Source organism: Micropterus salmoides, unplaced genomic scaffold, assembly GCF_014851395.1.
Source record: "Micropterus salmoides isolate LMB-PRFRI ecotype aquatic unplaced genomic scaffold, ASM1485139v1 Ms_hic_scaffold_11, whole genome shotgun sequence".
NCBI lineage: Eukaryota > Metazoa > Chordata > Actinopteri > Centrarchiformes > Centrarchidae > Micropterus > Micropterus salmoides.
Genome location: NW_024040152.1, coordinates 9,180,071 through 9,203,703, shown reverse-complemented (window position 1 = coordinate 9,203,703; position 23,633 = coordinate 9,180,071). Strand labels below are relative to the sequence as shown.

Genomic DNA, 23,633 nt, shown 5'->3' with positions numbered 1-23,633 from the left:
TGAATTTTGAGTATGTGTCTGATGTTGTGATACCAGCATAGATAACACTTGGTATGCATGTTGTAGTGTGGGTCATTTTTGACAAATCATTTTCATATTAATAGCCATTTTATTCATGTTGATTTTGTCCCAAGTAATCAATTCCACCCCAAGTACAACATTTCCACCACCACTTACTCAAAATGTTGGGCAATAGTGTCCGAGTAGGTGCTGTGTCAACATCTCTCAAAATTATATTTTGATGGAAAACACAGCAAAAGTAGTGTGGATAAAGGTCAGGCAATGCAAGACTATAAGTCATCACATTCATTACAACCAGGGCTGCTACAGTGATTATTTTCATTATTGATTAATCATTTGGTTAAAAAAAAAATCATAATAGTAAAGAATATCCATCACAATTTCCAAAAGCATAAGATGATATATTCAAATATCTTAATTTTCCAACCAACAACCCAAAACCATAATGTATTTAATTTAATATCATAGAAGACTAAGAAAACGTAACAATATTCACATTTGAGAAGCCGGAACCACTTTTTTGCAGTTTTGTTTTAAAAAATGACTTAAACAATGAATTAAGCAATCAAGAGTTAATTTCCTGTCGCTCAACTAATTGATAAATTGACTACTCACAGCAGCTCTAATCACAACATTCAACTGATAACTATAACAACAATACTATTTTAATAGTAGCTTCAATTAAAAGCCATGCATTTCCAGGCAGAAAAACAATGACCATCATTTACATTTTTCTTTTATGGAAAACATCTTTAATGGATTTTTAAGTATTGTCTTGTCAAGTGACTACATAGAGATACAAATGTTCTATCCTAACTACAGTCAGGGCCAGATATTTTTAGGAACCAGTAGAGTGCCTGTACAAAAAACACTTCATCACATGGTAGTGTGTCTTCTCAAGGCTGGAGACACAGGGCTAATCTGACATTAAGCCTTGTGCTACAGTGGGTAAATTTAGTCCCAAAAAAAATCAATGTAAGTCAGGGACTGCAAATCCACAAAATACTCACTGTAGATACCGACACACAGACGTAAATGAATAATAAACTTGTGTGTCTGGACACCATCCCCCCCCCTCCAGGATGTGTTTTTCCTCTCTACTTGTAGAATTCATGCTCCTGCTCATCCTTTTTGATGACGGTCTTGTAAGCTTTTTCGAAGTCTTTGGCCAGGACGATATACCTATTCTCACGCACTGCCAACATGCCAGCCTGAGACGAGGAAGAAGTAAGCAGAAGGAGGAAATGGAAAAATGAATGTTTATATTTTGTTAAAAGATTGTTTACATTGCCACTAGTTTTTCTTTTGTGCACCTCCAAGAAAAGAAAAGAACTTGTAATTTAACAGATAATTAAAGCTCACCTCCTGGCAGATGGAGTTGATATCTGCTCCAGAGATTTTGTCTGGTCTTGCCACATCTGCACATCAGTTAAGGACAACTCAAAATACAAGTACAACAGTCCTTAAACAAAAGGATATTGGAATGTAATTGTGAACAGGTTGCAGACTCTCACCCTTGTTACTGTTTAAATTGCCAATGCACCAGCTATTGTGTTTTAATTAGGGGTTCCATTTTGCCTTTGTGATTCAGAGTTTGTTTTTTGCAGGTAGCACAAACAGACCAGAACAACAACTTTATTGTCCTGCATAAACTGAGTCTGGTGGCATCCACAGAGAGCTGTTATCAGTCACATGGGATGTCAATGTCCCTGCATACCACAGTTTTGACACTACAGAAGAACAAAAACTTGTTCACAAGTCAGCAAGAAAAAGCATCTCACACTATGTTTACTAGCTATGTGTTCAATTGTTGATTTACCATTTTTTTACTGCATAAACTGGCTTTAATTTAACATGAGCTCTACCCTGTTGTATGTTTTACAGTGGTAATAATACAATTTTAGCATCCCTGACATTAAGCTGAATTCCCATCATGAACTAAATATCTACCCACCTAAAATAGACTCATTAAGTAACACATGTACCCCACAGGATACTGCACCCATGCAAACATATCTACTGTACACATAATAAATGCAATCCAAGGTCAGGAAAAGCCCAAAAGGATACAGTCCTCTAGATCGACCTCCTCAGAGAGGTTCATTTTACTGGTGATGGTGGTGAAAATGAGACGTTTCTGCCTGCGGTCAGGCAGGGGGAACTCAATCTTTCTGTCCAGACGACCAGGACGTAGCAAGGCAGGGTCCAGCGTATCTGCTCTGTTGGTGGCCATGATCACCTAAGAGGGTTTTAAAATGTCAAAAGATGCCATGTAAATATTGTAATGAATTGTAAACATCTCATGATATAGGGTGTAAAAACTCTTCCTAGAAGTAAGCAGCCACCCTCTTTAAATACTGATTTCTTTGTGAGCTCTGAGAGCTGCATTCTTAAATATCTTATGGTCAAGATGTCCTTTTCAGGTTTTGAAAAATTAAAAAATGTTGGTTGCTAAGCTGAATGAATGGACACAAGACATAGTGATAATGGCATAGTGAATGCAGAGTGACAGTGCTCAAGCTCCAATACTGGCACCACAAGTCAGCAAGTACAGAGATGGCACAGTCGCAGGGGGAAAGTTAAGAGCTTCCTCTGACAGTTGAACTTGATTTACCTTGACATTGACGTTCTGGTCAAAGCCATCCATTTGATTAAGCAGCTCAAGTAAGATTCTCTGCACCTCCCTATCAGCTGCAGAAGAAAAACAACAAGGTCAGAGGGAACATTTTTACCACGATGCACCTGCATTTTCAAGGACATAATCAGGGAACACAAACATCTCAGAATAATGACTTCAATAAGAAAAACTACAGTTGTGTTTGTCCATAAAAACTGAAATCTGTAACAAATCTTGATTGAAGGGGGGAAAATAGCAAACCCGACCTCGCCCAGAGTTTGAGCACAGTCTTTGACATGTTACTGGTTTGGCTTGTGGCTTGTGAACCACACACGTTCATACCTCCAGTTTGTGCATCAAAACGCTTTGTGGCGATGGCATCGATCTCATCAATGAAGATTATGGCCGGGGCATTTTCCTTTGCCAGCCGGAAGACATCACGAACCATACGAGGGCCCTCACCCAAATACTTCTGAACAAATTCAGAGCCCACCACACGGATGAACGCCGCTGGGTACAGAAAAAAATTAGACAAGGATTAATTTGTCAGAAAGAACATTATCCTGAGCAATAATCTATAAGTTAACTACAGTAGCTACTGTAGATATCACTTGCACTTCTGTAGTAATCAGTGTCATCAAGTAATGACAAAATGTTAGTGTTCAAATCATCATGCATTGTCAACATAAAAAAGGGGCAATGGATTTTCTTTGAATTGATATCTTTCACAGCCGCTGTTAGCAGCTGTTGTGTTTGGTTACTTTCCGTGTTTGTTTTGCCAGTACGCTAAGCAGGTTGTGCAATGCCCGTTTGAGGATTGGCTGGATTTGGTGAAGCCCAACATACTAATCCACAGACAATATCCAACAGTTGTCTATCAAGGGTTTAGGTTCTGTGCAGTGCCAAACACATACAGGTCTCTGATGTGGAGGGCTTACCTGTAGTATGGTGTGCCACAGCCTTGGCCAACATAGTCTTTCCACAACCTGGAGGTCCGTACATAAGGACACCCCTGGGTGGGTCAATGCCAATCTGAGAAAGTAAATAGACCAGAGTTATTAAGTATCTAGCACAGGTTTTCAACATCAGAGAGCAAATTCATGTTATTTCATTCATTGCGACAAGCAGTGTAAAATCCATAAAAGATATGTCAGTTTTCATGTCAGAATGTCCCATTTCACTTGAATATCTGACCTGTTTGTAGAGCTCAAAGTGTGTGAGTGGCAGCTCTACAGCTTCTCTGACTTCCTGCTTTTGAATGTCCATTCCACCAATGTCAGCATACATCACATCTGGCTTTTGGTCTGGGACAAAAAGCACAGAAAAAAGAAAAGTTATATCAGCTTTGCTATTTAAACACAGTAAACTCTATACAAAATCCCCAACCTTCTTCAACAGCTTAGAAGAAAATGACAATGTCTAAGTATTTTAAAGAGGTGGTATTATGCTCATTTTCAGGTTCCTATTTAGGGAGTGAACCAGAACAGGTTTACATGGTTTCATTTTCAAAAACCACATATTTTGTTTCATACTGCACATTGCTGCAGCTCCTCTTTTCACCGTGTGTGTTGAAGGCTTCGTTTTAGCTATGAGTGATACATCTTGTCTCTAAAAGATCTTTGCTGGGGGTTGCACACGCGCAGTTCCTAGTTAAGGACTACAAGCCAATCAGAAGCAGAGAAGGTGCGGGTCAGCAAGAAGCCGGTAAACCACTTCAATTTCAGAATGGTGAGTTATTAATCTGTAACAAAAGTATCTTTCATCCATAAAGTTATAACTGAGCTCTGTTGTACATCACAGTAACAACTTTATGTCCATTGACTGCCTGGACGGTAGCTAGTGTTTGGAAGGGAGAGGAGGTGTGTGCTGCAGCTCAGTTTTTCCACCGGTGTTATAGGGGGCGTGTCGGACTAGCTGCTTGGCGAGTGTTATATGAGGCGCATTTAGCTTTCATCCCTGTTGATGTCACAGGGAAACGGCTGGACTATAAATGAGCTGTTTTCAAGCATAGTTTTCTGTGGGAGATGGGAACGCCCTTTGGGCTGGACTTCCAGCTTTTTCACTTTGCAAACCTATTACATGCTCAAAAAAGGTATATAAATCAATAAAGGAGAGGGAAAAAAACAAAAAGCATAATACCACCTCTTTAATGGATAAGATAAATGGCTAACTGATCAAGAATTGAGTGAATTGATTATTTGATAAAACAAAAAAAAATTATGACACTAATAGAAAAATGTAGTCTCCAGATATGACCACGGTCGTCTTTGTTGAGGAGCCATTTCATAAACTTGTCTAGAAATCCCCTGGGAGAGAGTGTTTTACCTGACGTCAGCATCATGATGCTGCTGTCAGCTTCAGGAGGGAGCACATCCACTAGGGCGTTGCTGTGCTTGTGCAAGGCCACTGAGGCATTGGGTTTCAGCAGCTCTCTGTCGATGGTGCTCAGGATGCGCACATAGTAGTTGGACCCTGAGAGGGGAACAGCGTTAAATAAAAAGGAGAAAGAACTCATTACATATTTAAAACATGTACTTCACACTGAATAATTAAAATTTGACAGCGCACAGCACATCTTTTCCAGGTTCTCCCTCAAGACTTTGAAAGCCTCAACATGATAAAGCATTCACATTTACAGTTTGAATGCATCATCTGCCATGAATTCAGCTTTATCTATTAATTTATTTATTTACAAATAAATAGTTACTAAACATACCAAAATAACAAATGTGTGGAAACAGGAAACAACAGATTCTATTTTAGTGTTCAGACTGCAAACTAGATGGCAGCTTTAACGTGCCACATCTATCCCCTAACATCTTAAGGACCAGTCCAGCACAGTTCCAAATCTAGTGTGTCTTTAAATGCTATGATCCCACGTAGTAGCCATGTCTTCTGTTGAGATTGTGTATACACACAGGAATCCAGAAGTGAAATTCAACACCTTTTAAGACCTTTTCAAGACCATTTCAACATAATTTAAGACTGCCGCGCCACTTGGAGCTGTAACCGGTTAAGTCAACCTCACACAAAAGGGGAATTGTGGAGTTTTTAAAAGGAATTTAAACATATTTATAACATTTTATTGCCTATACGTGACCAGGTTGTAACCTCACCTTAAAATTGAGGCATTCACCAACTTTCTCAGTTGCCTATAACAGCCTGTTAAGGCCTACTGTTTTCTATGTGAAGGACTTGTTGGATTTCCCGTGAAAATCCATTGTCTTAAACAGGCTGTGATGTTTATGTGCTCAACATTACGGCAAAACATGTGAAACAGTGTGATTTTGTGTTTTAGTTGGTTCAAACTAGATAATGTTAGCTTGCCCGCAAATGCCGACCAGTTGATAACTACCTGACATAGTAGTAACTTATTTTCAGTCACAAATATGTAAAGCGTATGCTGTTGGTTGCAATCTGAAACCTTACTGCTAGAAGCCACTAAAAACCACACAACCCACCTTTAACTTAACTAACTTAAAAACTAAACACTCTTTTTGTGATAACTTTCATCGACCATTGAATCAATACAACTTAATTCAAATAGGCCAGAAGGGAACAAAGGTGAAGAGAATAAACTGAGTGATGGATAACGTCTGTAGTGTAGGCAGTGTAGCACAGACATTTGCGATCAACAGCTGCTGTCTGCATCCTAAAGCTGATTTGTGTAAACTTTAGTAAAACAGATGTAAAATAGAACAAGGAGAACATGTTGCTCTCAGGAGGAGGAGGCTAGAATCAGCACATATTGGCACAATGGCATCCTGGCTCTGGCTAAATCTTTCCACTACAGTGGCTCGATCCACAACCTGAAGGAACTAGTACAAATGAGTGAGTATATTAGTAGTAGTAATAGTAAACTGTTAGTTTTATATTAATATGTTAATTATATGTTGTAACTATATTCATTATAATCAGTATAATCTATATTCTATAATAGCATAGTAATAGCTTACCACTAATATAATATTAATTCCAGTTACAGCTGTTTCATTTTGGGGTTGTTTTTTTATTCATTAACTTTGTGAAAGAAAAATATTCTACAGTTAGTCAGTCTCTAACTTTAATTTTAAGTAGGCTACTAACTCGTCAATAATCATAACTATTTAGGCAGAACGATTAGTTCAACATTTGGAAAGTTTGCTGTAGCACATCAAACTTTCAGGCAGTTGTGTTCAAGCAGCCACAGAGCTCAGTCCAACCATGTTTTGAACAATTAGCATTGGGTATCCGGCGTGGTGGAACGTTATTGTCTGTTGTGCTCGTTTTCCGGTTTGCACGGATCTATTTTAGCTTATTTATTTATTTGGCACGGTAGATCCTAGATCTCCGCGCCTAACGTTACACAGAATAAAAACGTGCTACGTTTTGCCTGTCTAATAATTTTGGCTATTCAATCTAAATATTTGGACAAAAAGGATGTTCACATAGACAAAAATATCTACAAAATTTAATACCCTGTTAAATGGCGATCAAGACTTTTTAATACTTTGTAATGGCCTTAATTTACACAAAATTTATTTATTACCTTTCAAGACTTTTTAAGACCACAACTGCCACACGAAGAAGAATACATAAATATAAATGGGTGCATGCATGCAACACTAGCAAAAACTGAGTATTAATAATGTTGGGATTTGCAATGATTCAGCTGCCTTTTTTTCCAGGTTTTCAAGTGTTTTTGACTTGTAAAGACCTCTAGTGTATATTCAAAGACTTTTTATCTCCAGGACATCCTGCAAACTTTCCTGCTGGAACAACATGAAGTAGAGGTGATGCTCTGAGGTCAGCAGGGTCAAACAGAGCTTCCTCTCTATGTTTTTAAAACTTAAAATTAATATTGCCAGCACATAATTATTTTTAGTAGATGTAGGTCTTTCTCATTTAGGTTTTTTTCAGTTTTTTCTTCTTTTAATGCTACCTGTAGTGGAACCAACAATGGCTGTGTTCTGGTCAACAGCTTCCAGGAATTGGCCAATGACAAGTGGGATGCTCTGTATCCTCTTCACCTCCTCCTGGGCATGGAGGAACTCTTTCTTCAGGTTCTTCTGCTCATCTTTGATGTACTCCTCCTGCACCTCCAGGAACTCCAGTTCCTGTTGCAGCTTCTGCAAATATACAACAAAAGGAGATGATCAAAGAAAATTTAGAGCCTGCAGGAGATGAAAGTATCATAAATCTGCTTGCTGGAGATCACAGACCAAAGTTTTTGGCTTGTGAGTAGACACAAAGAGTTGAAGAACCACTAAAAACAATGAACATTTAAGAACAAACATCACCCTTAACTATATGTAGGATCACACATTACTAAGTAAACGAGGATTTTTCAAAGTGTGAGGCGGGCCTCCCTAGGGGGTCTCCAACTGGTTTCAGGGGAGGCTCAGTGAATGGAAGTGAAACAATATTACATTACTTATGGCATTAGTTATCAAAAGGAGATCATACAGAATAGCCTATGTGTGAGAGTTCAGAGATACAGTAGTTTTTGGGAACTGTTTTCCCCCCCATTCACACAAAAAATAATAAATGTCCTAGGACATAACTTTTTTTTTAAAAACTATTTGAAGTTATGTCAAACAGCAATATTGGGCTCAAAGGTTGAGTGTCAGTGTCAGATGCACCAAAAAGTTAATATCCGAAACAGATATTCTTTTAAATGTTCAATATGTCTAACTTAAAAAATATATGTACTGACACAATGTTGCTAGAATGGGAGTTTTCTTTGCAACTTTTGACATACCTGTCCCCCTCTGACGCACCTGTCTCTTGCTATAGAGGTGCAAAGTAATTAATTGTTCTGAAATGTTCAATATGAACAGAAGTAGACAGTATATATATTAGGTGAAAATTATGTAAATATGATGTGGGCAGCGTTTCAGAGGTTTTAAAAGGGTAACTTGTACAAGTTTGTTTCAAGTCATCTGATTTATATGTTTCTGTATTGGAATCAAATACACCTGAATTTAAGCAGACCACAGCCTTCTGTTATCCATGAACACACAAAATAAACATATCATTCACCTTTGAAATTTACAGATCTAATTTGGACAGATTATAAACTTAACAAATGTATGAATCAGACCTTGTATCGGCTGTAAAGGTCCTCAAGATCTTCTGGTTCTGGTGCCAGAAAGGACAGACCTGTCTGAGGTCTGGAGGTCAGTATTGCTGGCATTTCGTCCTGTGAGTGACAATAACACAACAACATTTCACATGCAAGTTATAAACTATTGTATTTTACACATCAGTGATGAGCTTGTATTGTACCCAACAAACAGAAATGTATATTTATAGTAACGTTACAAACTACTTTCAGATCAGGATCGAAGGATAGCAAAAAGATAACTTTATGGAAACATTCCCAAAAACAACAACTGAATGCTAGGTTTTTACATTGCACTAGACAACACTAACCTTAGCTTAGCTACACTTAGCTCGTTAACAACTAGCTAACTTAACCGCTCGTAAAAACACAATCCGACTAGCCTACACGTTACAGATAACAGCCGTTTCAACGCATCGGTAAACATAAAAACATCAACATCAATCTTTGGTGGATACAGTTTTATAAAACCTTCAACTTAATTTAAACACACTGTTTGTCTTGAGCTCTACTAAAATCATGCTAATGCTAACAGCTAACTTGCGTGACATATCAACTGCAATGAGTAGAGAATGAATTGGCAGGTTTACGTTTCTGCAATTTCAACGAACTAACAACGGGTAAAAGATAGCGACAAAAAACACATTGACAGCAACACTCAAAAATGTGTATTTACAAAAGCCTACCACAGAAACTCTGTCAATTAGTTAGTTGCAAAACAGGAAACAATCTTCCTAATTCATACCGGGCTCTTTTCTACAGCTACGATGTCCTCCATGTTGAAATATGCCTACCAACTGACGTTAAAACGTAATAAGACGTAATACGTAAAACGTTGGCAGAAGGTTGTATGGGGAATGGAGTTCTTATTCGTCTTCTTTAAGCTGCCATTAATCTACTTATAAGGTGCATAACGCCACCTACTGTACCGGAGCATGTAGTTAGAGATATTGTCCCTGAACTACTTTCATCGAGATAAATCAAGTTAAAAGCCAGAGTTTCCTTCAAGCCTAACTGACTATTTGTGATTACATTTTTTACTTATCTGATTGCAGATAACTGTTATCATATATTGTGTTTAAAATGTGTAAATATTTAAACATCTACATAGAACGTTAATTGCATATTGATTGTATATAGTGTGTAGGCTATATATTTTTACTATGTAGAATCTTCTCTTCTCTTGCTAAATAAGTTGACACAATGTTGATTCTCATCTTGTAATTGATCTAGCCCATTTTTACCTCAGAAGGCATTTTCTTCTAACATGTAATCAAGACCGACAAACTGTCAGATTTGACACCACTGTTATTAGTTTGAAATTGTTGTACATGATGATCTCTTTCTTCACCTCTTCTCTGGACATTTGGTGCCTGGTATGTGCACCGTAATCTTTCCACCATCTTCGTTACCTAACTTCAAAATAATAATTACTGCTGAAATTAGAATTCTCCTATTCCTCAGCAATTTAGCACTTTGTTTTTCCAATTTCCATCTCCAATGGTCACCTGAACTCAACAGAAGTGGCCCTTTTCATCACTGAGCATGAGAATAACTTTCCATTCCTCATTCAAGTTCAAGTTCAAATTAATTTGTCCCTGATTGCAATAGGTTTTGCAGCATAAGTTCAACATAGAAAACAAACGTAAAATCACTTAAGAGTCACACAGACTCAGCAACACTGCATCAATGAATAAGCAGTATCATCAGAACAGCATGAACATCATTCTACAAGTTGGTCTACATACTCATGATGGGTAGGCCTAATGTCTATGGATATCTGTTAGTTTTGACTGAGGGGACCCTTAAGTGGGTGACAGAGAGTAGATTGAAACTGTAGATGAAGAGAGCTCCCCTGACACATACTCGTTTAACCTCGCCATCTATGAGTAACTTGCTAAAACCCACCAAATACACATTTTCCCATCTTTAAAAAAATATATAAAGGTAAAAGAATGAATGCCAAAAATTATAGAATGACATACAATTTTTATGATTTACATGAAAATTGAGAGTTATTTTATTGTTTTTATACAACTTCACCACAGGCAAGTGTATATCCCAAAGAGCCTTGTCTTGTGCAAGTGGGTGTGCATAAAGTCTTCACACATCTGCACACCACTGCAGTTTCCATTCAGAGCTCAACTGTTAAATGGTTGATTAATATTGAAGATAGACGACTGGATTAGAACTGTAACCTTTCCCGTGTGTGGGAGCGCACATGGAAAAAGTGGGTCATGTGTATCAGCAATTCATTGGCCTGTCAATCCTTACGTGGGAGGATCGTGGTTTGTTTAAAAGGCATCATTACATCATGGTCGGTCGCCTCAGTTGAAAAACAAGGTAAAGTGAAGCCTGCATGAAGAAAAGAACTCTGCATGTGAATTGTTATTCTAGATGAAATTGAAAGTTCTTTCTTGACCTTAAAACAGCATCAGACACAAGTAAGGTCCACCCACAGTAAGGTCCACTTACTCGCTTGTACTGCAGCTTTTGATCACATGGTCTTCAACAGCAGATACATTTTTCAGAGCTTCTTGTTCACGTTGGCCTAAGAGTTGAGCATAACAGTTACTACCGTTACATACCGCTTCTTTGAAACAATAAAACAATCTCAAATAACTTGCTTGCGAAACAGTCAGAATCTTTAGGACCAGCAAGTAAGTGGATCTTGAGTGGAGATTGTTTTGTCGATCACTGTTTCCAAGATCAAGACTGAACTGTCAAGCTCAATTTTTAAGCCAAAACGAACGAGTTGTCCCAAAAATGTTCAGAATTATGGAGTACCTGCAGTGTCCTGAAAATTGAGCCTGCTGATGAAGACTGTGATTCAGTCGAAAGCACCAGAATGTGTGAATAACTGGAACTTAAATGGAAATTGTTCTCACATCTGAAAACAAGTCCTTGTTCTCCTTTATTCATTAAAAGAACAAAAAGTACCACATCCTGTTACTGTGCTTTCACTTTTGAGCCAAAACGACAATACATTAGACCTGCGTGTGCTTCATCTGTTGCACTCAAAGGAGGTAACGTCTTCTTTTGTCCCAAGACATGCTGAAGATAATTTTGTCTGACAGGCAATGGATGTTTCTCTACTTTATGGTTTCAGGTACAGTATATAAAGATTTTTGACTTGCAGATAAAAATGTGTGTGTTTGTAAAAGGGATCCTTTTTTGAATCGTAAATGTTCTGTAGGCTCATTTGCAGGCAATTCCAAATTATTTCTCAAATGAGGAGAGACAGTTGATGCTATTTTCCTTCTTAGCAGTGGTATTGTGGTGTATGCACAAATCCTGTATTGGTGTATTTTTCAGACATGTAACAACAACAACAAGCTTCAAGTTAGATGAAGAATTGAACAATTGTTGTCTGATTCTTAGTTGCTCAATTTGTTTTAGTTCCATGACAAAACTAGGCAGAGAGAACCAACCAACTTAACTTGATGTTAGTGGACAGAGACAAAATATTTTTTATATTTTGTCTCTTAAGAGACAGTGTAAGGGAAGACAGGTGACAAGAGAGAAAGAGAGAGAGGTATACAACAAAGATCACCAGCCTGAAGTGATTAAAGGATGTTGTTGCAGTTATGTGGTTTGTGCCTTAACCTGCCTCAGATTTTATAATAATCGCTGGGTGTGAAACTGACTGAGCATCAGGCCTTCACATTCTCTCTGTATCATTATTTTATCCTCGATTACTTATACCCTTTGAAGATCGTGCAGCAACTCTTGGCTAACTTAATAAAACAATGTAAAGAATTTGTGGCAACTTTTACTTGACAGGTTTTTGGTAAATCCTTGGCTGTTGTGTTTAGGGGAATGGGAACCTCAACAACTGACTGCTGAAGCCAACATACAGTGGATAAAGACACATATCCTCCTACTAGATGCTTAATACAAAAAGAAAAATTGTACTGATGCTGTTAGGAAAATTCCAAGCCCAACTATTTCCTTTAAATATTAAGTCTGAACAAAAGTTTGGCAACATGCAGTTTCTTGTTCCACCTGAGCGGTAAATCTCTTTGTGTAGATTTGGATGTTTATTTTTTGGGTCCAGTGACTGCAAAGTTGGCATGACCCCAAACTTCAGTCTATAAAACATCCCCTCAGAAGTCATACGTTTTATATCCATATACTTCTCCTGTCTGTTGTTTTGGGGCATGGCTTGACCTACCTGTGAATTTAAGGTGCTCAATAGATGGATCAGTATTTTCCAGCTGTCTGAAGTGTAGAATAAAAGTGGAACTGCAGCAATCATATGATCATAAATTCAAAATTGTGTTCTTTATTAAGCTGAAAATTGGTTGGTCAAATTCCAGATAAAAACCATAAACTCATATTGCTTCAACCCTGTCAGTTGCTGCCTGTGGCTATATTCACAAGCATCATAACACGATTTTAATAGAACCACCCATGTGGAGGTTGAGCATTACTGTGAGACACTGAGATTATTACGGTTAACCAACTTCCTGATATTGTTTTACTTTGATGGCTGTTTTTCAGGTACTTGCTGCCTTGTCACAGTCCACCAGCCTCCTGTGCTTACCACTGCTCTGGGTGATGATGTCATGATGCCGTGCCAGCTCAACATATCCCACAGTGAGAAAATGGTGACCTTACCGGTTCTGTATTGGGTGTACGTAACACAGGGCCCTGTGAGAACCAAAGTGTGGTTCCCCTCTGGGAGATATGAGGGACGTGTAGACCTTCTGGACAACAATGCAAACTCTTCAAACAAGTCCATACACCTCAAGAATGTCCATTGGGCCGACAGCGGGAAATACCTCTGCAAACTCTCCATGACCACACAGAGGGCTAAAAGTTTCAGGAAGATAGGAGATGGAACTTTCCTGTTGGTTCATGGTAAATACAAGATTTTAGATTATTCGTTTCCAGTTTATTGCTGTAAAGTGGTACCAAATGAAATATACGTCAAAGGGAGAGAAAGACATGAGAATATTTTAACAGTCTGAACATCTGCATGTAATCTCAGGCTTTTGGTTCAAGTCCAGACAATTAGAACAAAGGTTGGTTTATCTGGATGATTAAGAAAATCTGAGGGGCAGTACAAATCATGAGGTACCTGTACTCAAGTTTTTCTATTATATGCCACTTTACACTGCTAGAGGTAAAAACTGTACTTTTTACTCCCCTATGTTTATCTGACAGCTTCAGTTACTAGTTACTCTGCTTTGCAGATTCAGATTAACAATACAAAATACATAAATAAATTATGATAATATTACATCAATGAGACTTTATTGGACCCCAGGGGAAATTCACAAGCTATCAGGCCTATGTAAAGTAATACATAAAATAAATACAAATAAATTAAAATTAGCCCAACCTTTGCCAGCTGCAACATTAAAGCTATTAACACATCAATAATAATCAAATAATGTGATGTACATTATTCTGAAATGAGTTGAAAAATGATAATGAGTAGGCTACTTAAGTGCTTTGTGATGTTAATACCTTTGTACTTTTACTTAAGAAACATTTTCATATAGTGTGGTATTAATTTTGCTTAAGTAAAATGTCTGAGTAGGCTACTTCTTTTTAAGGCCTAAGTCTTAGTGAATTTATTCTTAAATAACATTTACATGGCTATCTGTATCACAATGTTATTAGCATTACTTGGGTTTAATACTAAAGGAAATTTAGGGTTGCTACCCCTCCCTTAAAATATGGAATCGTCCCATATTTGAGAACTAAACAGCGCTTCCCGTTTTGAATCAATAAGGGACTTGTCCTTTTCTCCCCCTGACTGGGTAATACTCGGGGCCATTGTTGATTTGATTAATACCGTCAGGTTCAGGGCCAATCGGAGTCAGATGAGGGCGCGTCTCTTGGCAGGGGCTCGAGTTGATATAACAGCTAGTAGGCCTACGTGCTCCAATACTGCACACAAGTCTTTCCAATCAAATCGTATCTAAGCATTTGTTTTAGCCTATTTATAGTTCATAAGTTATGGACATGTTGATTTAATAAGTTAATAAAATACAGTTCATATCCTATTTTTTGGTGGTTTCACTGTCATAGCTGTGTATTCAGCTATGCCAATATGAACACTAGTCTTTTGAGCTGTGATAGAGAGTTCATCTGTTCACACTGAATACAATAGCAGATAGCTTATTATAATGTCCATTGGTATCAATCTTAATCCTTTCCTGAAAACATGTTTTAAGTTATGATATGATATATATATATGTATATGTGGCCCCCACTGCGGTAGGTGTCCCTTATTTTTCTGCATTGAATGTGGCAACTCTAAAGGAAATACAATTAAAGTTTGTGTAATTGAGTCTTTGCAGTCCAGTCAGGGATGAGGATTTGCAGGTTATAGTCAGCTTTCTGCAATAACCTTTTTTCCAGTGTCTTTTACTCGTGTCACATGTCATTTGTACTCTATCTATGCATTTTGCTTTTTTTCATAAATGACTTACTTCTAAAAAACATTTAATGATTTTCATGATTTTAACCCTTTCAGTGACAGTTTAATTGTTTGAATTGTTAATTATTTAATACAAAAAAAGTGAATTATTTTCCATAAAAGAAATAGTAGGAGGATGGTTCTTTGGTGGTAATTGGAGTCTTGGATATGACAAATATTACCAACAAAATTGATTTGATTGCATTAGTATTTTTATGTAGTGTCAAATACTCCCTCACTTGTATTTATGAATAATCATTCAGTCTTTCTTTGACACATCCAATACTCTAATTATCACTAAAGCCCCATCCCCCTACTATTTATTTTATGGAAAATAATGATTTTTTTGTGCTTTTTGTAATAAATAATGAAATAGTTCAAGTAAATAAACTGGAATTTAAAGGGTGAAAATCATTAAATGTTTGGCAGTTTTGAGCAGGGTAGAAGTTTTTGAAGTGAATTATGAAAAAAAGCAGAAAGAAATATTATTTATTTTATGTATGCATGTACATTTTTACCACAAAGGTGTCCAGAGGGTGCAAGATTTGAGGAGGGCATAAGGGATAATTGTATGTAAAATAATTCAAACAAAAGGTGTAGTAAATCTCAAACTGAAATAAACAAATACGTCTGTTTTCACAGCGGAACAATGCAAATTCAAGATAAATTTGCACAAAGAGAAAGAAGGTGTGCTCTTTCATTTGCCGAGCCTGTTTTCTAACTGCAGCAATCAGAAAAGGCACTATTTATATATCACTAATACAATTAAAATAAGCCAGTCTCTGATTGCTGACAACCTGCATGCAAACAAGTATTTAAAAGGTTATTGCAGAACATGTGAACAGTTTGTCCAATTTCTAGCCTTAAGCTAATTTCTTAAGGCAAATAAAAAATCTTTATTAATATCCAGGTTTTCAGTGTGAATGAAAATAAAAATGTCTCCATGATAGCTGGAAATTGCAGTGACAAAAAATAGAGGACTGATAAGAATTTTAAGATAATAGACAAAACCTTCAAACCTTGTGTTTGAGTGTTCTTTCTTATGCCGTGTTTCTGTCTGTATCTCTTTTCAGACACAATGATGTTTAACCTCACCAGTCACAATGACTCTCTGCTCTGGTGTGAAGTAAACGTGACCCAGGATCCTCGATTAGTTTTGTCCATTTTTCATGATGGACACAAACTCCAAACTGTTGAATCTGCTCTAGGAGAGAATGTCACAGCTCTGCCCTACGTCACGCTCTCTGAGGCTGTTTCTCTGAGGAGCGCTGGAAAATATGAGTGTCAGCTGCACCTGAACAAAGATCTGATAACAAAAAGCATCTTCCACTACCATCCATCTGGTAATTATCTGTAATACTAAGTCCTTTCTTTTGAGTCATTTTTTTTATCAATTATTCTAGTCTACAGTTTTCATTACAATGGAAGTTTATGCCTTTACCAAAGGAAACCAAGGCCTTAAGACCAAAATAAAATTCCTTGAATATGTGAAGGGGGCCTGTTCAAGCTAAACAGTATGATCCTTTAGCTGTACTGCAGATTATAAAACAAAACACTCTCGTTACCCAATTATGTCATACGTGCCCTGCAGGCTCAAACACAATCTTCACATTAACTCTGACATATGTGGTTCCAGCATAATTTCAGTTATTTATTCCCAACATCTGGACATATCCACTAACATCTGCAAGAAAGCTTGTCTTCCCATTCTCCCTCAAGACTTTCAGCTAAAAATGTCGAAGCATGAAAACATCAGTGAGCGTTATTTTAAAACTGCAGGCAGTTTTATGTTTAAGATGCTTCATTACCAAGAAATCATGCAATATGTCAACATTAAAGTGAAGACTCACAATATGTAAATGTTTTCTCCCTAGAAGAAGATGGATATGCTAAAAATGTTTCTGTAACATGTCCCACAACTACCTCTGGTGAGTCTGCAGCAAGCGCTCACTTTCTGCTGCTTTTGCTGTTAGGAAAAATGTTGGCTGCATTTTCTTTGCCTTTTGTCTTTGTTTTTTTTTTGTAATTTGGTCATTTCCCCTTTCATTTCAATTAGCTTCTACACAAGAAAGGATTTCAGTTAATCCAACACTGCATCAATGTGTGATTTAATTTTAGGATTATACTTAATAGCAGTGGTTTTGTGTTTCTCAACGCCAGGTGTGGAGATGTTTCCAGAACCATGGGCCATGTATATAGGTCTCCTCCTAGTGCCCATCACCATCCTGCTGGGCCTCGTAATTACCCTGCCTATGTGCAGAAGCTGAGTTTGTCAACATCTGGCTGGAACGGAGATACTTGGCAATGAAAATCCAGGCTGTCATCAGAGAAAAGAGACATGTCTCTCCGATGCATTTTCAGGATCAAAGGGACCAGCCGCAGTCAATTCAAGTTAAACCACTGTCAAATATTTACCTGCATCTGAATTCAGAGGCGGCAGCCTTCAAAGTCCTAAGGCATTGTAATGGTTCCACAAGGCTGTCCCATGTTAGAAATGTTGCTCTCTTTCCCTCACATTTATAGGACACATTCAGCTCTCAGAATCCCAAAATCCATTTTGAACCGGTCAGTTGTTTCATGATGCATCCTGGCAGTCATTGTTAACTCCCCGTGCAAGTTGCCCTGCTTTGACCCCAGGCTTCGACACCAGTTGATACAACTAGTGTGGCAGTATCATTGGCTCACAGAACATCTGATGTGGGGTGCACATTTAAACACAGGCTGCAACAAAGCCGTCCCAACAATTTATTGATAGCACTGATGGATGGATGGTGGATGATTTTCTTGTGTTCTGCATTATTAATCCATCCACAATCTTGGCAGTTCTGTAAGCTTCTGGATTTCCTAAACAAAGAAATATCTGTTCTTTCTTTGTGTCTAACTAGGAGTCTATGGTGGGTGGATGAAGATAAAGCAAGGCACGGTGGCTTGTGATTAAAATGTGCCTCCCACATCAGAGCCAATGCTACTTTCAACTGTCAATAACGTTTAAAGTTGGGAAATATCACGGGACTACGTCATATTTACCAGGTGCTTTCCTTTGAATGATTCATCAGTCACTGGTGTATATATCACATGAAGTGTGGACTGTTTTCCAGAAACACTACTGGGGCATATAATGTAAATCATGTAAACTGTGTCAGCCCCTGAAATGAATTGGGATGCAGCAAGTGATGATATGACAGCATCAAATACATCATGATGTTTTTGGCATTGAAACATGCACGTCAAACATTTTGGCAAAACGTGTTAAAGGCATTAAAATAATCTCATTGATGACTCTGATTTTAAAGTGGAGGGTCCCTGTGACTAAAGCACACCACAAAACAATGTATGTCTCTGTAATATACTGTTTATTAAGACATCATTGCAAATCACTTCTTATTCCAAATACTTAGAGGGATGATCTGCATCTATTGTTTCCTTTGCCTAACCACAACTTCTGCAATAATTTGTCTACCAATTTAAAATGCATATCAAAAAGAACAAAGTTATTTCTCTAATTTATGCATTCTTACTGCTCTCTGGTTGAATGTACAGACTCATGTTGATACTAGTCATACGTTTTGTTTTAGAATGTTGTTTTTTTATGTCTTCAGCAGAAATCTGTAACCTCAGTTTCTCCTTCCTCAGAAATCTGTTCTTCTGGTTCTCTTTCCCGTTTTCACCATTAGTTCCTCCACAACCCTTTCTATTTCTAACGATGACTGAAGCTAGTTGCACAAAAGAGGCAAGCATTTTTTTTTCTTTTACATATTAAACATTTGTGAATCATTTATGTGATAACTAGAGATATACCCACATGGCATTGGCTTAACATAAAGCATAAACCTAAACAACAATTAATCAAATGAGCAAATCTCAAAAGCAAAATCTGTAGCTAAAATAGACTCAACTGACCTCTTAAGTCAAATGCATAGTCTATCAGTGCATCAAACATGATTTTTGTATAAGAATCACTGAAGATAAGTTTACATTTGTGAATGAGTGAACAAGTTTATCTTACTGGATGGCACCTGATACAGAGATTGCACTATTTTGGGTTTTCTCTGTTATGTACAGAATGGTTATCACAAAGAAAGTAATTTTAAGACTGGAAGTCAGATACTGTAGCTCAGTTTAAGACTGAGCTCACTAGTATCTTACATTAGTCTTAATAAATTCTGGCAGCCATTTCTGGATTATCTTGCTCGATATGACACTGCATCTGATCAGCAATATACTCTGTTTTGTGCCGTCCACCTCTGTTTTGGAGAATTTGTGCCAACATGCGATGTGTGAGAGATACAGCAGTGTAATCAATTATTTTCTTGTTTGTTTGTTTATTGTCCCTTTTACTCTTTATTTTGTTTTCTGTCTCTGTTTTCATCCTCACTTGTTCTGTTGCAGTTAATCCATATATTTAAAAAGATGAAAAGGGATGCTGGTGGAATTAAGGACAGGAAGGTCACCCACACACACGCAGGAATGGTGCATTTGTCAGGGAGGGGACAGGGATGCAATCTGCAAAGTAATCCTCACTACTGGCATAATGAAATGGCCAAATCGAGAGATCAGCACACACACGCTCAGTGGACTGATTCATAGAGCAAGTCTGTGAAACTGTGGTCATGTTACATGTGGTTGTATGAGGGTGTGTAAATGATCCTTCCTGGCTGTTTATGTGGTTTAACGACTGAGAAAGAATGCAGAAGAAGAGTGGGTTTGAAACCTGACAGTTTAAAATGATGAGGAAAGTAAATGAGAAACCTTCCATGTGTCACGTCTGACACATGGAAGGTTGTCTTGTCTGTTTGCTAGATGTCAATTTATGTTCTCTGCCAGTTTTGGTCATTCTGCTTTAGTCTCTGTGTAGCCTTTATGATTATTCATCTGCATCTTTAAGTTACTTAGTATCTGTCTTGTCTCGTATCTCAGTTCCTAGTTTGGTGTCTTAGTTCTTAGTCCTGTACTTTAGTGTTCACTCCTGGTCTGTGTACTTCTGCGTTTTGCCCATGTCTAATCTGAGTTCTGTTTTATCTTTGCTTCAGTCTGTCTTCCTTGTTGTTAGTGTATTTGGGATCTGTCTGCTTGTGTCTGGATTAGTTTGTGGTTTTTTATTATTCTGATCTGTTACTACTTACTTTGATATGGTCCATGTTTAGTGTTCAGCAACTTGTGTTATGTCTGTTCCCCCTCCAGTAATCTGCCTGCCAGCCAGTCTCTCTGTTTTCCCCTTCTGTCTCTCTGCCTGCCTTGTTAGTCCTGATACCTGTCACCTGTGTTGCTCCCGCCCTGCTCGTTAGCCCCTGTGTATATATATTTGGTGTTTCTCTTCAGTCCCTGTCCTGTCGTTGTTGTGTGTCGTTTGAATGGTGTTCTGCTTGCTTTGGAGTTACGTGTACAGTTGTGTTGGAGCTTGTCAGCCACCATTATTTGTTTTTCCATGTTTTGGATTAAACCCTGGGACAGAATCTCTGCTCTTGTGCCGCGACTTCCAACCTCAAAGGGTTCCAGGTGCATGGTGGTGCATGAAGCCGAAAGTGAAACCATGGCTGACCGTGACAAAGTGTACACACAGTTGCACCCTCAGCAGTGTTTTAGGTGTTAATTAAGTCAGTTTAACTGCAACAACTGACAGAAATGGCCTACTTTACTAGTTCTGTGTACCCCTACATCAGTTGGTAACCCTCAAGTCAGTCAATGTTGTAGGTTATACTTCCTAATGTTTTGGCTTTTTAACAATAACTTTTATGCAGAGAAGGCGACTTTATGAGATTCTTTACTGTAGCCAGCTACCCAATAGGCCTAACATATTTCCACATCAGTGTACATGCAGAACAGGTTTTACTATATGACTGTATGTATTATTTTAATTTAAATACATGCAAATATACTTTTTGTTGCCTTTTAGTTTATGGTTTACCATTTACAATGTGTGCATCCATGGGCACTGACAGTTTTTTGTGACGTAATTCAGCTGCTACTTGTGAAGTCGGGGTACATATATTTTCCCCGAGTTCACAAGTAGGAAATCCGATTTCAGGTGGCGTTCCAGGATAGTTTTTCTAGTTGGAGGTCGGAAATTTCCCAGTTCCGAGTTGCCTAGAATGCAGCATTAGTGTCTTGGGCTCTCTTCTGTGTGTACTCATCAGAACCCTGACACAGTGTAGTTATGGATTAATTGGTTTTAAGTTGACTAACCCTTTTGAAATTCACCAGAGAGCCACTAAATGTCAGCAGTAAATGTGAAATTAGCTAAAGCAGTCGAAATATACTGTATATGTATACTGTACCTTACAATTTGTTAAATATTAACAAAAAATACTGTATTAAACATGGATATGAATCAACAGGCCTCTGGACAGACATGTAATTTATTTATTTTTTTCTTCCAAAGGATGAATCAGATTATACAGAAGCAGAATTGCACAACTGTTAGCTCAAAGGACATGAGCTTGACAGTGACACTGACTTGTGATTACTGTAAGCAGTTACAGTATAAATCAATGTGTAACACAGCATAATGTATATAGACATAATGCATATTGGACTAAGTTGCAAAATCAATATCAATATATTTTTAGCATCCAGTGAGTCAGATAGGTTCATTAAAGGGCCTTTAGGCCTATGTTCTTTTTCAATGAAATCACTTATTAATAATTGACTGTAACCTCGCATAGAAATGAACCACACTCCACATGTTGCTTGGAACAGCCATTATTCTGCTTCTTGTGTGAAGGAATCAGGTCTTTGTTTTGAAACCAACAAAACCGACACAGAGTTGGCTTTTATCCTATTGGACAGGTAAACTAACATTACTGCAAAGCACGTGACATATGTTATGCTTTAGTTGGCTCAAATTAGATAAGGTGACATGGAGGCTGTACACACTGGCTGTAGATGTTATGAATGATTACTCTGGCGATCCTTGTAGTTTATTACTTGTGGTACATATATATGAAATTGTAGATATTTTATGACCTTGTAACTCCCCAAGTATTCCCATCATAAATTGTTATATGTTTTATGTTTATGTTATGTGTTTTAATGTCTGCAACCTTGTTAATTGTGCTGCTGCCTGTCTTGGCCAGGACGCTCTGGGAAAAGAGATTTTTTATCGCAATGAGTTTTCTTTCTGGTTAAATAAAGGTGAAATAAAAAAATAAAGGTTAATTTGCCGGCTAACGCCGAGCAGTTGCTGATAACATACAGTGCAAAATATTAAAGTTGTATGGCTTTCCACATTACTTTACAGCTTACATTACAGCTAACGCGATCCATACTTTCCTGTGTCGGCTATCACCAATATTATGCCAAAGTGTTGATTTTTGCCTGCAAGAAATGATGTAATGATACAAAGCAAATGTGGAGTGATTTGTTTATACTAGCCTATAGTCAGTCCCTTCAGGATTTGGAGGGCCTTTTTTGTGATTGTTACAGCTTTTCTAAAGAAAATTGTGTTAAATGTTGCAATGTTTTGGGGCATTTCTTTTTTTTGCAATAAAATTGTAGGAATTAGTGAAAACTGCAAAGGTAGATGTGCTATTTCTAACTTTATAATTATAGTTGAACTATTAAAAAGTCCCTCCAGGATTTCGTGGGTGTAACCCTAACCAATTCCATGCACATTCAAACCAACTTACCTTGATTCTTTTACCCTGTGTTGGGACACATGGTGTTGCATCTGTGGTGTCCGAACAATAATGCTGCGATGATGTGTTGAGAAGAAATCCGCTTGACACTGTTCTTGATTATAAAAGTTTATTACATCAAAGAATTCAGCATCAATTACAAGCTCTGCAGCAGCTTGGAGAGTGACCCAGCCCGATGGCCACTCTGTCTCTCTGTACATTGAACACAGCTTATATAGGACATGTTTAGGTCTCTGCTAAAAACCATATAAGGGCACAGTCCCTTCATACACACTAACCTCTACTCCCCCTACCACTGGGTCAGAGGTCAAATTTCATAGAAGGGTTCACTCTTTGCACACCCATCAATCATTACTTCCCCTTAAGGGTTCACTGTGCCTCTGTCCAGCTCTGAGTCAGTGGTCAAGTTCTATAGGAGGGTTCACTGTCCCCATAAGGGTTCACTGTCCCCAGCTACAGAGCATTATGTTAAACTGTAATGGTCAAATGCACATATGTTATATACCACACATCCCAGTCAATTTGTCTTGTCTAACGTCCTGCATTCCTGCCATTCTCCGCGTATGTTTTGCGGTGGCAAAGTGATCGTTCATAGACAATTTCCTTATGTTCAACCACAATAATTGCTTTAATTATTTAGGCAAACGTGAGATGCTGGCACATATTTGTGACTATTGTTCAAAATTGCAAGTTGCAATTTGTTGAAGTTTTGTTAAATTTTTTTACGAAATCCTGCAGGTACGGTATAGTGATGCAAGGCGGGGCAGATCTGCCACTGTTTGCTCCTAACGTTCAGTTTACATTTATTGTCATTTTACCAATACT

The 23,633-nt window shown here is 37.8% G+C and overlaps 2 protein-coding genes across 4 annotated transcripts; one reads left to right on the top strand and one right to left on the bottom strand.

The window, feature by feature from the left end:
* Nucleotides 1-406: 406 nt before the first annotated feature.
* On the bottom strand, nucleotides 407-9,583 carry psmc4 (proteasome 26S subunit, ATPase 4). 2 transcript variants are annotated; one of them, XM_038710777.1, is made up of 11 exons: nucleotides 9,487-9,583; nucleotides 8,721-8,819; nucleotides 7,560-7,746; nucleotides 4,964-5,110; nucleotides 3,833-3,942; nucleotides 3,577-3,670; nucleotides 2,981-3,148; nucleotides 2,636-2,712; nucleotides 2,092-2,260; nucleotides 1,384-1,439; nucleotides 407-1,232 (listed from the first exon to the last, which is right to left on the bottom strand). In XM_038710777.1, exons 1-11 carry the CDS (start codon nucleotides 9,517-9,519, stop codon nucleotides 1,119-1,121), a joined length of 1,254 nt encoding a protein of 417 aa, XP_038566705.1. In that variant the 5' UTR covers nucleotides 9,520-9,583; the 3' UTR covers nucleotides 407-1,118. The 2 variants fall into 2 exon arrangements, with proteins under 2 accessions (XP_038566705.1, XP_038566706.1); XM_038710778.1 differs by having other exon boundaries at nucleotides 9,428-9,544.
* Nucleotides 9,584-11,715: 2,132 nt separating this feature from the next.
* Nucleotides 11,716-20,949, top strand: LOC119897189. 2 transcript variants are annotated; one of them, XM_038710775.1, is made up of 5 exons: nucleotides 11,716-11,850; nucleotides 13,245-13,604; nucleotides 16,248-16,517; nucleotides 17,049-17,102; nucleotides 17,335-20,949. In XM_038710775.1, exons 1-5 carry the CDS (start codon nucleotides 11,793-11,795, stop codon nucleotides 17,439-17,441), a joined length of 849 nt encoding a protein of 282 aa, XP_038566703.1. In that variant the 5' UTR covers nucleotides 11,716-11,792; the 3' UTR covers nucleotides 17,442-20,949. The 2 variants fall into 2 exon arrangements, with proteins under 2 accessions (XP_038566703.1, XP_038566704.1); XM_038710776.1 differs by lacking the exon at nucleotides 17,049-17,102.
* Nucleotides 20,950-23,633: the final 2,684 nt, after the last annotated feature.

Bases quoted from the DNA above. Each gene is read 5' to 3' on its own strand.
- psmc4 (XM_038710777.1), bottom strand. From the start codon at position 9,519: ATGGAGGACATCGTAGCTGTAGAAAAGAGCCCG. The intron at 3,943-4,963 runs GTAAAACACTCT...TTTTTGTCCCAG, and splicing joins CATCATGATGCTGACGTCAG to ACCAAAAGCCAGATGTGATG. The intron at 2,713-2,980 runs GTATGAACGTGT...TTTCTTCTGCAG, and splicing joins TTTTGATGCACAAACTGGAG to CTGATAGGGAGGTGCAGAGA.
- LOC119897189 (XM_038710775.1), top strand. From the start codon at position 11,793: ATGCTGAAGATAATTTTGTCTGACAGGCAATGGATGTTTCTCTACTTT. The intron at 13,605-16,247 runs GTAAATACAAGA...ATCTCTTTTCAG, and splicing joins AACTTTCCTGTTGGTTCATG to ACACAATGATGTTTAACCTC. The intron at 16,518-17,048 runs GTAATTATCTGT...TTTTCTCCCTAG, and splicing joins CTTCCACTACCATCCATCTG to AAGAAGATGGATATGCTAAA.